General features: G+C 26.0%; 2 protein-coding genes across 2 annotated transcripts; one reads left to right on the forward strand and one right to left on the reverse strand.

Annotated features, from left to right (window-relative positions):
* LOC123267339 (trypsin-like) lies at window positions 1-1,937 on the reverse strand. The gene is made up of 3 exons (XM_044731912.1): window positions 1,846-1,937; window positions 1,707-1,767; window positions 1-807 (listed from the first exon to the last, which is right to left on the reverse strand). The coding sequence occupies exons 2-3, from the start codon at window positions 1,753-1,755 to the stop codon at window positions 23-25; spliced, it is 834 nt and encodes a 277-aa protein (XP_044587847.1). The 5' UTR covers window positions 1,756-1,767; window positions 1,846-1,937; the 3' UTR covers window positions 1-22.
* Window positions 1,938-7,207: 5,270 nt separating this feature from the next.
* Window positions 7,208-13,425, forward strand: LOC123267161 (NAD kinase 2, mitochondrial). The gene is made up of 5 exons (XM_044731704.1): window positions 7,208-7,564; window positions 8,047-8,341; window positions 9,849-10,263; window positions 10,525-10,789; window positions 12,847-13,425. The coding sequence occupies exons 1-5, from the start codon at window positions 7,525-7,527 to the stop codon at window positions 13,077-13,079; spliced, it is 1,248 nt and encodes a 415-aa protein (XP_044587639.1). The 5' UTR covers window positions 7,208-7,524; the 3' UTR covers window positions 13,080-13,425.
* Window positions 13,426-17,659: the final 4,234 nt, after the last annotated feature.

Raw genomic sequence — 17,659 nt, forward strand, 5'->3', positions numbered from 1 at the left:
TAAAATTACAAATTTATTTTGTTTACAAACTAACAGCATTTCCCACTTTGGCTCTAATCCAATCATAGTAAACTCTAACATTGGTAAACATCGTCGGAGAATGAGGAAACAGTGTACAATTCATTTTCCAGGACTTGATGCCCACCAGACGACCATCCAAGACCATTGGGCTTCCAAGATCAACAAAGCTGCAAGGATTTTCCACAGTTTGTTGAGTATAAACCGCACAAAATTGACTAGTGAGCATCACATTCAAAGAGTAGTAATATGCAAGGCACTGTTGGTTGCCGATGGTCATCCATTGGTCAACTTTTCCCATTTCTGCAGCTTTGTTGTTGATGACACCGTATTCCCAACCCGAAACATCCATCTTTGTATCAGATGGCACAGTCACTGGACTGGAGATTTTTATTATTTTTGCAGGAACTGGTCCGTAGAAAAAGAAGCTATTTTCTATTTGCAGAAGTCCAATGTCATTGATCGGCAAGTTGCACTCGTTTAATTTAAAGCCTTCGTGCATTATGTATTTTATGACTTTGTGGATATTGGTACTGTTGTTGGTTTTGGGAGTCATGGACTGAACTGTGACCATTGACTTCATTGAGTCGCAATTAAAAATACACTGAGCTGAAGTTACCACCCAGTTATTGTGGATTATAGCTCCGTTGCAATAATGGACGTTCCGGATTCTTACGCTTACGTGCCAACCGGGTATTTCTTCTTTTATAATTGCAGTATTAGTTGCGTTTTCGTTAAATTCAATGGGGTCTTGCACCACGTCATATTGACTCGTAGGAAGTGATAATGCTGGAAAATAAATAGACGCATTTGAGAAAAAAAAAATTATTTAATTGCTTAAAATTTTCAATACTTATTTTTTGAAAAAATTACATTCCTTTTTTTTCAATTAAATTTTATCCATACAAAAAAATTAATTTAAAAGAAAATTATCAAGTATTTTAACTTTTTTATGACAAATTATTTTTATTTTAATATATCTTAATGATAATAAAATAAAAAGACATTTAGCAATTTTTCTATTTTTTTTTATTAATTAAATAATCACAAAAAAAATATTTTTAAAAATTGCACTTATAATTTTTTTAATTTTTCTTATGTGAAATTTTTATTTTTTTTTAAATAAAATGAGTAGAATTTTGTAGGCAATTGAAAATTAAAAAATTTTAATATTAAAAATATAGAAGAATAATTTAATGATTATTATTTAATATAGACAATTGAACAATTATTTATACAAAATTAACAATACTAAAGTTAGCCAATGTTTTTAATTTTTTTTACTTTATTAAATTATAATTAAAAAAAATTTTTTTTAAATTACACTTATAGTTTATGAAAATTAAGTTAGCCGACATTTAAAAATTTTTAAGATTTTTTTCATTAAAAAAATTTTTATTTGTAAAAAAATTTTCAAACTGTAAGTGCAATTTAAAAAAAAAATTATTTTTCTAATTTAATAAATGAAAAAAAAAAAAAATTAAAAACGTCGGCTCACTTTACTATTATTTTTGGTTTTAATATTTTTACATTTGAAATTTTTTTTTATTATTTTGTAATAATTTTTTCAATAAAAAGAATTCTAAAAATTTTTAAAAGTCGGCTAACTTAATTTTGATATAAAATTAAATAAAAATTCCGCAAAAATCCTTTATACAAAAATTTTATTTTAAAAATGTGTAACTTACCACTGATGGAAACGACGTACGTGAAGACAATCACTAACTTCAGTGACATTTTACTGTTTGTCTTAAGTAACTTGTGGCAGAATTGTTAGTGAGTATTTTAATTATAAACAAGTTTATTATATTTAATAATGTGACTCACGTTTTTAAAATAATTGTTTAGGGATTCCCTGAGTTAACGATTGTATGATAAAAATTTCTGAAAAAATGGGTAAATAACATTGAGTAAATAAGATAAATTAGATGTGATAGAGAGAAGAAGCTAGTGATAAATTCATTGAGTGCTTCATATCAATAACATTTGACCCTTTTCTATATATATATATATATATATATATATATATATATATATATATATATATATATATATATATATATATTAGGGTGGCGCAAAAAAACCGACTATTTTTTTTTTTTAAGTCCCGAATGAAAAAATGTTAGTTTTTAATGTTTTAAGAGCCCTCACCAAAGGACAGCTCAAAAAAAAATTTTGAAGAGGTCACTCCAAATTTTTTAAAATTTCAAAAATCGTCAAAAATTGAATTTTTTTTTTTTATTTTTTTTCTCGTTACGGTATAATTTTATAGACCAAAAAAAAATAAGTTTCTGAAAGTTTCAGTTCAAAATTTAAATTTTGAAAGGTCGCTCATAATTTTTTTTTTTTTTCTTTAATCAGTCATATCGCCGATTTTAAGTGTTGGGAGTGGTACGTTGGGGTCTTTTTGGTTTGAAAAAATCTTAACCTACGCGGCAAGGTCAAATCTCAACCAAGCTGGTTTCTAAGATCAGCTTGGGATTCGAACCCACGCCTGGCAGTTGATTAAATAAAATTATTAAATTAAAAAAAATTATATTTTCTATGTTGTGCTTGATTTTTAGTTCATCTCGTGATGTATTTTTAGCGATTATTGTACTAAATAAAAAAAAAAAAAATTCATGGAATTTTAATTTGAATAGTAAAAAGTCGCTCGAAAAAATCTAAACTAATGCACTAATATATTGAAAAAAATTATGAGCGACCTTTCAAAATTCAAATTTTGAACTGAAATTTTCAGAAACTTATTTTTTTTTAGTCTATAAAATTATCCGTAACGAGAAAAAAAATTAAAAAAAAAAAAAAATTCGATTTTTGAATTTTAAAAAAATTTGGAGCGACATCTTAAAAATTTTTTTTTAAGCTGTCTTTTGGAGAGAGCTCTTAAAACATCAAAAACTAACATTTTTTCACTCGAGACAAAAAAAAAAAATAGTCGGTTTTTTTGCGACACCCTAATACATACATATATATATATATATATATATATATATATATATATATATATATATATAATCGTTTTGTTGAGTGTAGGATTTAAATTTATCTATAATAACTCTCCCATTATCTTTTCTTCTTATTACACTGAAGTTGACAGACATTAAAAATTTTTATGAAAATCAATTTAGAAGATATTTGATAATTTTAAGAATTTTTTTAAACAAATAAATTATGGTAAAAAAAAAGTAGAAAAAAAAATTGACATGTAGAAATTTAAAAAAATTAGTATCCAATTTTTTGGATCAAATTTATTTGTTAAAAACAATTAAAAAATAGTCAAGTGACTGCTAACTTTAATGTCATGAAATTTTTTTATAATTTTATAGTAATTAAATTATAATGAAAAAAAAAATTTAATAAACAAAAATTCCACCTGTAAAATTATAAAAAAATGAGTGAAAATTTTTAAAACTTTTTATTTTTTATTGTAATTGATTTGTTAAAGAAATTTTTAAAATTGACAGCTGTTAGTTAATAATACTAAAGTTAGCCGACGTTTTTAATTTTTTAATTTCTTTTAATAATTAAATCAGAATAAAAAAATATTTTTAAAATATTACACTTAAAGTTTTTTATAAATGACAATTTTTTTTGTAATAATTTTTCCAATAAAAAAAATTCTAAAAATTTTTAAATGTCAGTTTACTTAATTGTCTTTGTTAGTTATCAATAATTTCTTCTCTTCCTTTCCCAAATTAGTCATTGACAATAAATTAAATATCAAAATAGCTTTACATAATTTTATTATTATTATAATATCATAATTTTATTAATTATATTAAAATTGCTTTTCAAAATTATTATAAAAAAAAAAAAAAAGTAAATGAAAAGTTAGACACTTTTGACAGTTTCACTAAGTTTTAGTAATGAAGATGAATTTAGCAGACATTTCGCGTGACTAATGCAAAAAGGGCGCATGGCAAAGTATGAGCCTTTTTAGCTTTGCAAAGCTAAAAGGGCGCATGATTTTTTTATTTTATCACCGATTGACTAGTTGACATATTCTTCGTCGAAAAATCAAGCATTGATTTCCTAAAGCTGAAAGGGCGTATGTCTCTAATTATGCGCCTTTTTAGCTTTAGGAATTTTAAATTTTTATGACCTAAAGCTAAAAAGGCTTATAAATTTTTTTTCTAAATAATTCATTAAAATGCTCATTTTTAGCCTAAAAACTAAAAAAAAAAGGTAGATTCACACGAAAGAGGCGTATTCTAACTTAACATACCCTCTTTTAAAATTACAATTAAAAATATTTTTAAAAAATTGCAAAATATGCGTGATTGTATGAATTTATTTTTTTGCCCTCCGGGCGGAAAGTGGCAACTTTCGTCCCGCTGCGCTACTCTAAGTTGCCGCTTTCCGCCTTCGTCAGACAAAAAAATAGTATACACTCCTCGGGAAGTAAATAAGAAAGCCTCAGATCACATGTTTGTTGACCTCGGCTTCGCCTCGGCCAACAATTACATGTGATCTGAGACATTTCTTACTTTACTTCCCTAGGTGTGTAATATACTATTTTATTTGAAAATTATTTCAATCCCATTAGTTTTCGATTCATTTAATTATCCATTGCTTGTATAAAAATAGTTAAAAATTATTATTTTTTCAATATTGTTTAAGTACTTAAAAACAGCCGATCCCCTTTTTTTCTCGCGTCGCACTCACTGCAAGAAACGGTACTATCCTCGGTGCATTCATGATTATAAAGCTATTGAAGTTTTATGTTTTTCTTTTAAACAAATGACAATTTTGAAAAAAACACCCTGCTATACGAAATAGATAATTAAAAAAACTATTACGTAGCAGAGCGTTTTTTTCAAAATTCTTCTTTGTCTAGAAGAGAAATATGATCTAAGGATCTAAGTTAGTCTTCTTTGTGGTAATAAATATTAACAAAATTCTTAAAGTTCTTAAATTGTTGTGGAGCTCCATCCGAAAAGTAAAAATCTTTAGCTGCATTAGGGTCTAAATCTTTCATAAAATCGGTAACAATCTTCAGAAACACATGAACGGCGACTGTGTCATGATTATTGCTATCATATATGATGACTAAACTTCGGTGAATAAGTTCGCCGTTATGCTTCAAATAGATTACAACGGAAAAAATGCGTTGCTTGATTATTGTTCCAATGAAACCCTGGCACTGCATCTTGTATCACAAAAGCATAATTTTCTGCAAAATCGCAAATAGCTATGAACTCATGATCTTGCAATGATTGTTTTGTTTGTTGAAAAAAAAACCGATTGTTCTTTAGCAACAAAATCATGCGGTAATAAATTTTTTATATGATCAGAGAATATTTCAACGAATTCTCTAGAGTTTTTTGTAACTGTTTCAAGACTGCAACGAGGATTATATCGCGTGACTAATGCAAAAAGGACGCATGATTTTTTTATTTTATCACCAATTGACTAGTTGACATATTCTTCGTCGAAAAATCAAGCATTGATTTCCTAAAGCTAAAAGGGCGTATGTCTCTAATTATGCGCCCTTTTAGCTTTAGGAATTTTAAATTTTTATGACCTAAAGCTAAAAAGGCTTATAAATTTTTTTTCTAAATAATTCATTAAAATGCTCATTTTTAGCCTAAAAACTAAAAAAAAAAGGTAGATTCACACGAAAGAGGCGTATTCTAACTCAACATACACTCTTTTAAAATTACAATTAAAAATATTTTTAAAAAATTGCTAAATATGCGTGATTGTATGAATTTATTTATTATCCATTGCTTGTATAAAAATAGTCAAAAATTATTGTTTTTTCAATATTGTTTAAATACTTAAAAACAGCCGATCCCCTTTTTTTTTCGCGTCGCACTCACTGCAAGAAACGGTACTATCCTCGGTGCATTCATGATTATAAAGCTATTGAAGTTTTATGTTTTTCTTTTAAATAAAGGACAATTTTGAAAAAAAACACCCTGCTATACGAAATAGATAATTAAAAAATCTATTACGTAGCAGAGCGTTTTTTTCAAAATTCTTCTTTGTCTAGAAGAGAAATATTAAACTGCAATCGTACGCGAAAAGAACAAGATGACACTGGATATCATCTCGGATTATACTGAGTAAAAAAAAATTTCAGATAGTAGTTAGTGTAATCCAGATTACAATGAGTATAATCCAGATATCATGCAGTATAATCTGGATTTTTCTAGCTACTATCTGAAATTTTTTTTCACCACAGATATCACCGAGTATAATCTGGGATGATACCCAGTGTCATCTTGTTCTTTCCGTGTAGGGACCGGCTGTTGAGAAATTTTTTTTTTTATTCATTAAACTTTTTTATTTTATGTCTTGTGAAGCTATTTATCAAAATTTTTTATAAAAACTTAAATTTTTTTTGTGCCCTTTTAGCTTTAGGCACTACTTTTCTAAAAGCTAAAAGGGCGCATGTCGAGTTACGTCCTTTTAGCTTTATTTATACTCGAATTTTTTTTTTTTTTACAGATCTTTGTGTTTCGAGTGATTTCAAGAAGAATGAGAAAAAAAAATTTTTTTATGCGCCCTTTTAGCATGGACTAGAATTTGAATTTGCGCGCGCAAGCGCGCGCCTGACTGTAGCATTTGCATATATTTTCATGCTTATGATATATTTGACCAATCACGTTACGAATAGTTTGATGCCACATACATTTCATCTCAATTTTATATTAGGACTAGAATTTGAATTTGCGCGCGCAAGCGCCTGACGCCCTTATTCCAACATTTGCATATATTTTCATGCTTATGATATATTCAACCAATCACGTTACGAATAGTTTGATGCCACATACATTTCATCTCAATTTTATATTAGGAATTTTATATTAGGATATTAGGATTTTATATTAGGATCCCTACTAACCTGTAGCTATGCGCCCTTTTTGCATTAGTCACGCGATTTATTGAAAAATTTTAGGATTTTTTTTATTAAAAAAAATAACAATAAAAATTAAAAATTTAGATTTAAAAAAAATTAGTGCAATTTTTTAAAAACATCTAATTTAATTAATAATAAAATCAAAACAATTTTTGACACTTACTAAGCTGTCAATAATTTTTAACCTCGACTAGTATTTCTAGTAACTTTAGTTGTGGATAGAGGGAGACTGAGGACCGTTCTAACTTTCAGTAAAATGGCGGTCACTTATCCATTGTTGTTATTATATTTCCTTATATTGACAAATACCATATCAATAATAAAATAAACGTCATGTCATAGAGAATGATAAGATTTAAAAAATAAAGATTTAAAAAATCACGGTCGTTTGAAATCATACTTATCACTGTAAAAATAAATGACCTCAATGAACTAAAGTGTCTTACACTTACAAGCAAATTATTTTTTTTGTCAAGTATATTGTTTTCAAGCCTTGGATATTTATTTTATTAATCAGCTTATTCTAGTGGCATTTAAGGTTAGATGTCTGTAACTATAATAACTATGCTTTGTAAACTTTATAAACACAGAGTTAAAAAGTTTAAAAATTAAATATTTATTATTTTATTATTTTTATTGTAATGACGGTTTTTGTCTGCTGTTTTCGACGAGAAGCAGGAAGTAATTATTTTATTATTTTTTACAATGTTAAATTACAATAGTGATAGATTTAATTTATATATTTAGACATTTGATTATTTTTAGAATTTTTTTCACAAATTCAATTTTTAAAATTCCATTTTTGGAAACTAAAAATTAAAAAATGTCATTTTATAAAAATTATTTTCTGGGCTTAGTTTTTTATGAAAATTTTAAGAATTTTATAACAAATGAATTATGGCAAAAAAAATTGGAAAAAAAATTGACATGTAGAAATTTTAAAAAATTAAAAATGCAATTTTTTTAAAATAAATTTTTGGAACAAATTTTTTTGTTAAATAAAATTAAAAAATTGTAAAATGACAGCTAACTTTAATGGCATAGAAAAATAAAAAAATTGTCAAGTGTCTGCTTATTTTAGTGTCAGTAAATTAATTAATATTAAATTAATTTAATTAATACTAATTTTTAAAAATTTAAATGACAATTTTTTAATGTTTCAGGAATTTTATTAAGCTTGCGAACATTTTCTAAAAATTCATTAAATTTATCAATTATGAGACACCAATCTAGCAGCTTGGTACCTGAACGAGTGCTTATTGTGTCAAAAGTTTCAAGATTTCAATTTGAACGTTCTCAAGAGCCAGATATTGATGACCGAGAATTTAAGTCCCGCTTATTGGATCGCGGAGCTAATTATGACAGTATGTTAGCAAGTCACGAGAAAAATAAAATTGTTGAAAGGAAACTTGTTGATACTTTGAAGAAAAATAATATTAATTATCAAATAACAGATAGGTAATTGTAATTAATAGAACTAAAATTAATAATTTTTAATGTTACAGCGAAAATATTGGTCCTATAAAAATTTTTTCAAAATTTAATTTTATAAAAAAAATGTCTTATGTTTATTTTTAACAGCCAATATTTTCACCTTAATATCAAAAAATTGAAACCATTAATTGTTATTTTAAAATCCGAACAAAAACAGTTTCACTGTAAAAAAATCACGCCAAGTCCACGTTCATAAGACTATTAAGAAAAAAAATTTTTATTTCTTTACAAAAAGATATAAAATAAAAAATTAAAAAATCCAAGTAACCGATATGGTTGTATATGATTTTCGGAAATTAAAAAAAATTTTTTTGTAAATTTAAAAATTAAAAGAAACAATTTTGGAACTTATTTAGTGTGCGTGGTTACGAAATATTTCACTTTTTATGAAATTCCTAAAATCTGTCTTCTAGGACTTTAAAAAAAAATTGAAGTACACAATGACGCACACCAAGTACGTTCCAAAATTGTTTCTTTTAATTTTTTAGTTTACAAAAAAATTTTTTTTAATTTCCGAAAATCATATACAACCATATCGGTTACTTGGATTTTTTAATTTTTTATTTTATATCTTTTTGTAAAGAAATAAAATTTTTTTTTCTTAATAGTCTTATGAACGTGGACTTGGCGTGATTTTTTTACAGTGAAACTGTTTTTGTTCGGATTTCAGTATTTTTTGTAATTATAATAAAAATTGACGATTTTAATTTAGTACATTTCCGGTGGCAAACTATCCCCTTTAAGCTATAGTTCATGTAAAAGTTATTCTTGCGCCGCCTGGCGTGTGTAATTGCAAGCTGTCAAATATCTTTTTTTCACTGTAGTTTCCCGTCTATTATAAGATTAGCATGCACCCTTATATTATTTAGTCTCTGGCCGTCCGCTTTTTACATAAGAAAAAAGTTCAAATCTAAAAATCTGGGTTGCTATAGTTTGTGCTGATTATTTTTAATAATTTTAAATAGAAATTATAAAGATAATTGATAATAATCAAATAATACGCGTAATAAAAAGCATGAACTACTATTATAAAATATCATATAAAAAAAAAATCAAAGTAAATTTGAAAAAAAATTTGTAACCTCAAAAAACCGTTCTGCTTACGGTATAGACACACTCGGTAGTCTGGCTTGAGAACGGAACTTGGCGCCAGACTCTATCGAGTCTCTTGATTAACAGGCGAGACCATCTTTTTCTCGCTTTGCTCTCACGGAGTTCAACGGAACTATCTCTGTCGCACTCCCAACAGCAGAGCAATTGCAGTTTCAATTGGTTTCACGAAACGAATGAAATTTTTGAAAAAAACGCTTTGTGGTAAAATAGTTTATTAAATTATCTATTATCTCTAAAAACGTTTTTTCAAAATTTCCATTCGTTTCGCTAAGCCGATTGAAACTGCAATCACTGGTCTCGGCTGTTAAGGCAAAAAATCCTGTCAGTAATTATTATTTAATTTTTTTTTTATTTTTAGGTTCACTATTAAAAAAGCAGATTTTGACTGGGCTGATTTAGTGATAGCTATTGGCGGTGACGGGACATTTTTACTCGGTGCTAATTTTATAATGGACAACAAAAAGCCTATTTTAGGAATAAATTCCGACCCAGATTCTTCGGAGGGATATCTAATGTTACATCGACGTTACACCGATGATATTCCAAAGATTTTTGAGCTACTAACCGCTGGAGACTATGAATTTGTCATGAGAACTAGAATTAGAGTAACTCTTCAGGGAGAAAAGAGTAAAATTTGGCAACAGCCGTTTCATATGCACGAAAAAAATCAAATTCTTGGGCATGATAATTATCAAGCTGATTGTAATAAAGAATTGGAGTCTGATGGTAGGAAGTTTCATCAGCGAAAGTTACCTTGGCTTGCATTAAATGAAGTAAGAATTAATATAAATAATTAATATTTAATAATTAACTAAACATATTTATATTGCATGTGAGAAATTAGATCAAAGTGGATTACTAATATATAGAGCATTATATTATTTAACAAAAAAATTAGTATTAAAAAATTATTAAATATTTTTAACAAATCGCTAAGATATTTACTATTTAAATTTTTAATTTAATAAAAACATTTTTAATTAAAAATAATAACTTTTAATTTAATAAAAAAAATTTTTTAATTATTTTTTTAGGTATTTATAGGAGAAGCGTTATCAGCTAAAACAAGTTTATTAGAAATACGTATGGATGATGAAGAAAATTACCATAAATTTAAGAGCTCTGGAATTTGTATTAGTACTGGAACAGGTTCAAGTTCTTGGTACAAAGCAATAAATAGTTTAACACCGCAAATTGTTAAGGAAATTTTAAATGTTGCGACATTGAATAATAAGTACACTGACAAAGAAATTGAAAAAATTTCTAATGATTATAATAATAGGTTACAATTTAAATCAGGTATTATTTATTTATTTATTTATTTATTTATTTATACCAAGATACAAAACATGTATACTAGGGTGGCGCAAAAAAACCGACTATTTTTCTTTTTTAAGTCTCGAGTGAAAAAATGTTAGTTTTTGATGATTTGAGAGCCCTCACCAAAGGACAGCTTAAAAAAACATTTTTAAGATGTCGCTCCAAATTTTTTTAAAATTCAAAAATCGTCAAAAATCGAATTTTTTTTATTTTTTTTCTCGTTACGGTATAATTTTATAGACTGAAAAAAAAAAGTTTCTGAAAATTTCAGTTCAAAATTTGAATTTTGAAAGGTCGCTCATAATTTTTTTCAATTCATTAGTGCATTAGTTTAGATTTTTTCGAGCGACCTTTACTATTCAAATTAAAATTCCATGCATTTTTTTTTTTTTTATTTAGTACAATAATCGATAAAAATACATCACGAGATGAACTAAAAATCAAGCACAATATAGAAAATATAATTTTTTTTTAATTTAATAATTTTATTTAATCAACTGCCAGGCGTGGATTCGAATCCCAAGCTGGTCTTAGAAACCAGCTTGGTTGAGATTTGACCTTGCCGCGTAGATTAAGATTTTTTCAAACCAAAAAGACCCCAACGTACCACTCCCAACACTTAAAGTCGGCGATATGACTAATTAAAGAAAAAAAACCAAAAATTATGAGCGACCTTTCAAAATTTAAATTTTGAACTGAAACTTTCAGGAACTTATTTTTTTTTTGGTCTATAAAATTATACCGTAACGAGAAAAAAAATTAAAAAAAAAAAATTCGATTTTTGACGATTTTTGAAATTTAAAAAAATTTGGAGTGACCTCTTCAAAATTTTTTTTTGAGCTGTCCTTTGGTGAGGGCTCTTAAAACATCAAGAACTAACATTTTTTCATTCGGGACTTAAAAAAAAAAAATAGTCGGTATTTTTGCGCCACCCTTAATGTATACATACATATTACATAGTAAAACATAAAATGCATGTCAACATAAACTAAATGAAATTTCGCTTTATTATATAATGACGTTGTTAAATTGCACTGTACTTTTTTAATCATTGACGTTTTTAAAGATATAAGCTCATCCCGATGTTACATTCATCAAGTGCTTTCATTTGAGTACCCACATGCATTTTTGATATATTTTTCATATATACATATATATAATATATATAAATATACAAAATATATGAAAACTTGATGTGGGTACTCAAATGAAAGGTCTCGATGAGTGTAACATCGGGATGAGCTAATATCTTAAAAAATGTCATTAATTGACAAGATACAAGGTCATTTCTTAATTATGGACATTTTTTAAGCTATAAACTCATTTTGATGTTACACTCATCAAGTGCTTTCATTTGAGTGCCCACATGCATTTTTGATATATTTTTCATATATACATATATATAATATATATAAATATACAAAATATATGAAAACTTGATGTGGGTACTCAAATGAAAGGTCTTGATGAGTGTAACATCGGGATGAGCTAATATCTTAAAAAATGTCATTAATTGACAAGATACAAGGTCATTTCTTAATTATGGACATTTTTTAAGATATAAACTCATTTTGATGTTACACTCATCAAGTGCTTTCATTTGAGTGCCCACATGCATTTTTGATATATTTTTCATATTTACATATATATAATATATATATATAAATATAGAAAATATATGAAAACTTAATGTGGGTACTCAAATGAAAGGTCTCGATGAGTGTAACATCGGGATGAGTTTATATCTATAAAAATGTCAATAGTTTACAAGATACAAGGTCATTTCTTAATTATATATCTAGAGATAGAGCATTTTCGAATGCACCCTAAATACTTATTATCCTGGATTGTCTATTGGACTATTTAACTATGAAAATCCATTTTATCATATAAATACACTTGCCACAAAATTTTGCTCATTCTCTTCATAACATAGATTAACTCCTAAAAAAATTTCTAATAGCTCTCAACCTCAGTGTCATTAAAAAAATTTAATACCTAGATTGTTTAAAAAAAAAAATTGTATTTTTTTTCAGATGACACGCGGATAAGTTATGCTATTAGAGACATTATCTTAAACGAAATATGGCCATTACCAAAAACAATGAAACCTCGTGGATTTTGTAATCGTTTGACAATAAGATCTCATTGCTATGATGGAGGATTGGTGTTGGATGGTGGTATAGGAGTACCATTCAATATTGGCACGATAGCTCTTCTTGAGACCAATCCAGATGATGCGCTTAGGACAATTAAATTACCTAATTAAATATTTTTATTATATTCCAATTAGAGAAATTAAATTGATTTTATATCCTATAAAAGTCAACTTTGTAAAACTTAAGAATTATTATTGATTTAATGTACTTGATATATGTCGATTATATAATTAATGGTATTAATTACATTTGTCCTATAAATTGAAAGGTTAATTTAAAAATTGATAAAGTAACTTAAAGTTATTAAATAGTCTCGTTATTAACGAGTTGGTAAATGTCAGTATTAATTCTTAAGTCTTACTGAATCTCTATTATATACATTAGGGTGGCGCAAAAAAACCGACTATTTTTATTTTTTAAGTCTCGAGTGAAAAAATGTTAGTTTTTGATGTTTTAAGAGCCCTCACCAAAGGACAGTTTAAAAAAAAACTTTTAAGAGGTTACTCCAAATTTTTTAAAATTTTAAAAATCGTCAAAAATTGAATTTTTTTTTTTTAATTTTTTTTCTCGTTACGGTATAATTTTATAGACCAAAAAAAAATAAGTTTCTGAAAGTTTCAGTTCAAAATTTAAATTTTGAAAGGTCGCTCATAATTTTTTTTTTTTTTTCTTTAATCAGTCATATCGCCGATTTTAAGTGTTGGGAGTGGTACGTTGGGGTCTTTTTGGTTTGAAAAAATCTTAACCTACGCGGCAAGGTCAAATCTCAACCAAGCTGGTTTCTAAGACCAGCTTGGGATTCGAACCCACGCCTGGCAGTTGATTAAATAAAATTATTAAATTAAAAAAAATTATATTTTCTATGTTGTGCTTGATTTTTAGTTCATCTCGTGATGTATTTTTATCGATTATTGTACTAAATAAAAAAAAAAAAATGCATGGAATTTTAATTTGAATAGTAAAGGTCGCTCGAAAAAATCTAAACTAATGCACTAATAAATTGAAAAAAATTATGAGCGACCTTTCAAAATTAAAATTTTCAGAAACTTTTTTTTTTCAGTCTATAAAATTATACCGTAACGAGAAAAAAAATAAAAAAAATTCGATTTTTGACGATTTTTGAATTTTAAAAAAATTTGGAGCGACATCTTAAAAATGTTTTTTTAAGCTGTCCTTTGGTGAGGGCTCTTAAAACATCAAAAACTAACATTTTTTCACTCGAGACTTAGAAAAAAAAAATAGTCGGTTTTTTTGCGCCACCCTAATATACATTCATTATTTAAACCAGAACATCATATTATATATTATAATATATTATAAAAAAAAATATTATTTTATTTGACATATAATTAATTTGTAACTATATAAATATATTTTTCCATAAATTAAAAACTTTTCTTTTTTTTTTAATGAAAATAAATTTGCCAAATATTTGATAATTTTTGTAACAAATAAATTATTTCAAAAAATTGAAAAAAAAACATTTTTTTAAATTTAAAATACAATTTTTCAAAAGTAATTTTTTTTGTAAAATAAAGTTGAAAAATGGTTAAGTGACTGTTAAATTTTAATGAAAATTAATTAAGCACATATTTAATCATTTTTTTACCAAATAAATTATATAAAAATTTTTTTTTAAAATTGATACAATTTATTTTAATGTCTTTAGAAAGTTAAAAAAATTAATACAATTAACACTTTTTTTTTTATTTGAAAAAAAAATTAATTTATAACATTAATTACAAAAATTACGTTCGTGTTTTAATTATTTTTATAATTAAATCTATCTAAAATTTTTATAATTTATTTTATTGAAAAAATTATACGTGAAATTTCTAAAAAATTTTTTTTTTATTTTAATTTAAGGTAGTACCCTCGCCAGAGTCGTTTTCTTAGGATTTTTTTTTAACTTCGGCAGATTAATATTCATATAATTCTGCGTCGATTGGCGCAATTTGAAAATTTTTGACCATTTAGTTTCAGAGATATTTAATTTCAAAGTTTGAGTTTTGAACGCTCTTTTACATTGCGGTATGCGGGATATCGAAAAGTTTACCTACAAACATTTTTATATCTCAGAAACTTTTCTTAGGATTCTTTTAAAAAACTAGAGTAACGTTAACTAACAACTAAACAATTTTTTAAAAATAATTTCATTGATAATTACCACACAGTTTCAGAGAGATTTATTAATAAGTAATGAAAAATTTACCAGACTTTAGCCGAGGAGGGGATACGTTAATAAAACTGTGGCAACAACGCAAGTTTTGTGAGCCGCGAAAAAAATATGAGACGCGCATGCGCTGAAAAATTTGAAACTTTTAATTTACTTAAAGTGTAACATTATAGTTATTAATTTTATTTATTTAAAAAAGTAACAATGATTATTTTATGAAAATAAGTATTTTTCTATATTTATAAAAATTCAAAAGTTAATAAGTTGAATATAATAATATATATTAATCTTTCATAAGTTATAAAAATAATAGTCAGATGAAATAATAAAAAAAATACTAAAATTTAAAATCCGTAAATACATCAACATAAAAAATTCAATTACTGATTTTTCTGAAAAAACAAAACAATATTGTCAATTATTTTTTTTCTATTTGTTATTTGCATATTTGCTAGTGATTTCTGTCGTTTTTCAAGGACTTTTTTTTATGAATCGTCCTTTATAAGTTAATTTTTCAGACATTGTAATTATATTTCCGAATAAATGTAAAACAGAGGTTAATCTACAGTTAGTCCAAAACACTACAGTATAACCACTATAAAATATCTTAACGCTCACGCAGTGTTGCCAGACTTTTCAAACGATCAGTTTCTCGTTTGTGATTGGCTAAAATAAGTACATAAACAGCAAAAAGTTTTAGGCTTGTCAATAATGACTCTAAAGTATATGTACCATCCACAGATTCGGTAGAATCTGGCGCAAAGTTCCGTTCAAATCCGTTGTAAACGGAGCGCCAGACTACCGAGTGTGTTTACTGTAAGCAGAACGGTATTTCGAGGTTGCAAAATTTTATTTAATTCTACGGTACTTCTTGTTCCTAAATTTTATATTATATCAGTAATTCATACTTTATTTTACTGATATCAATTAATTATATTCAATTATAACAATTAATCTACTTGAAATTATTAAATTTTATCAGCACAAACTATAGCAAGCTCAAAAATTTCGATCCTAACTTTTTTTCGATGTAAAAAGTGACATGCCACAGACTAAGTAATTCGAGAATGCATGGTGATAGTCCAATAGATGGGAAACTACAGTTAAAAAAATAAATTTCACAGCTTGCATCTACACCCACCAGAGTGCGCTGGAATTATTTTTACATAAACTGTAGTTTCAAGGGGATAGTTTGCTATAAAAAATGCAGCCAACTTGAGATTTAAGTTGGTACCAATTGCAAATTTTTATTATAATTACAAAAAATACTGAAATCCGAACAAAAACAGTTTCACTGTAAGAAAACCGCGCCAAGTCCACGTTCATAAGACTATTAAGAAAAAAAAAATTTTTTTTTTTCTTTACAAAAAGATATAAAATAGAAAAATTTTAAAATCCAAGTAACCGATGTGATTGTATATGATTTTCGGAAATTAAAAAAAATTTTTTTGTAAATTAAAAAATTAAGAAAAAAATTTTGGAACGTATTTAGTGTGCGTGGTTGCAAAATATTTTACTTTTCATGAAATTCGTAAAATCTATTTACTAGGACTTTAAAAAAATTGAAATACACAATGACGCACACCAAGTACGTTCCAAAATTTTTTTCTTAATTTTTAAATTTACAACAAAATTTTTTTTAATTTCCGAAAATCATATACAATCATATCGGTTACTTGGATTTTTTAATTTTTCTATTTTATATCTTTTTGTAAAGAAAAAAAAAAATTTTTTTTTTCTTAATAGTCTTATGAAAGTGGACTTGGCGCGGTTTTCTTACAGTGAAACTGTTTTTGTTCGGATACACTCTAGCACAAACTTTTGACGACGGAAGTCGCGAGGGTACTACCTTAATAAAAAAAAATCAAAAATTACTTCTTTATTTTTTTTTTTAAATTTCGTAATTTTCCCGGAAAAATTACCGCGCAGTCGATAATTTAAATTATTCAACAAACTTCTATTTTTCTCCACAAGAGGCACCGCCATAATAAAAAAAAAAATACAAAAAATAACATAATAAACGCCACTCAGCATTATTCACAAAAACATTGCATAGGTACATTGTATATGTCAATTTGTGTTGTCAGAATGATCAAATATTTATTAAAGATGTTTATAAGTGTTAATATATCCTTAAAATTAATGACTTATATATAATTACCTTAATTTAAAACTTTTTTTGACACAAGTTAATATAAACATATGATTGAAAAAAAAATAGTTAATTAAATGCATAATAACAGTGTAATGTAAATAATAATCAACTTAAAAAATTTTATAACCATTCACTCACCATAATTCATTTAAAATACTTTTCAAGGTAACAATTTGTTTTATTTATTGATTCATTTATTTACTATTTATTTATATATTTATATGTAGAGTAACAATGACAGCTTTTTGATGAATAAATTAATAAAAATTAGAATAATTAAAATGACACTGAGGTTGGCAGACAGTAAAAATTTTTTTATAATTTTAAAGCAATTAAATTATTATAAAAAAAAATATTTT

The sequence above is a fragment of the Cotesia glomerata genome, linkage group LG6 (assembly GCF_020080835.1).
Source record: "Cotesia glomerata isolate CgM1 linkage group LG6, MPM_Cglom_v2.3, whole genome shotgun sequence".
Lineage (NCBI taxonomy): Eukaryota > Metazoa > Arthropoda > Insecta > Hymenoptera > Braconidae > Cotesia > Cotesia glomerata.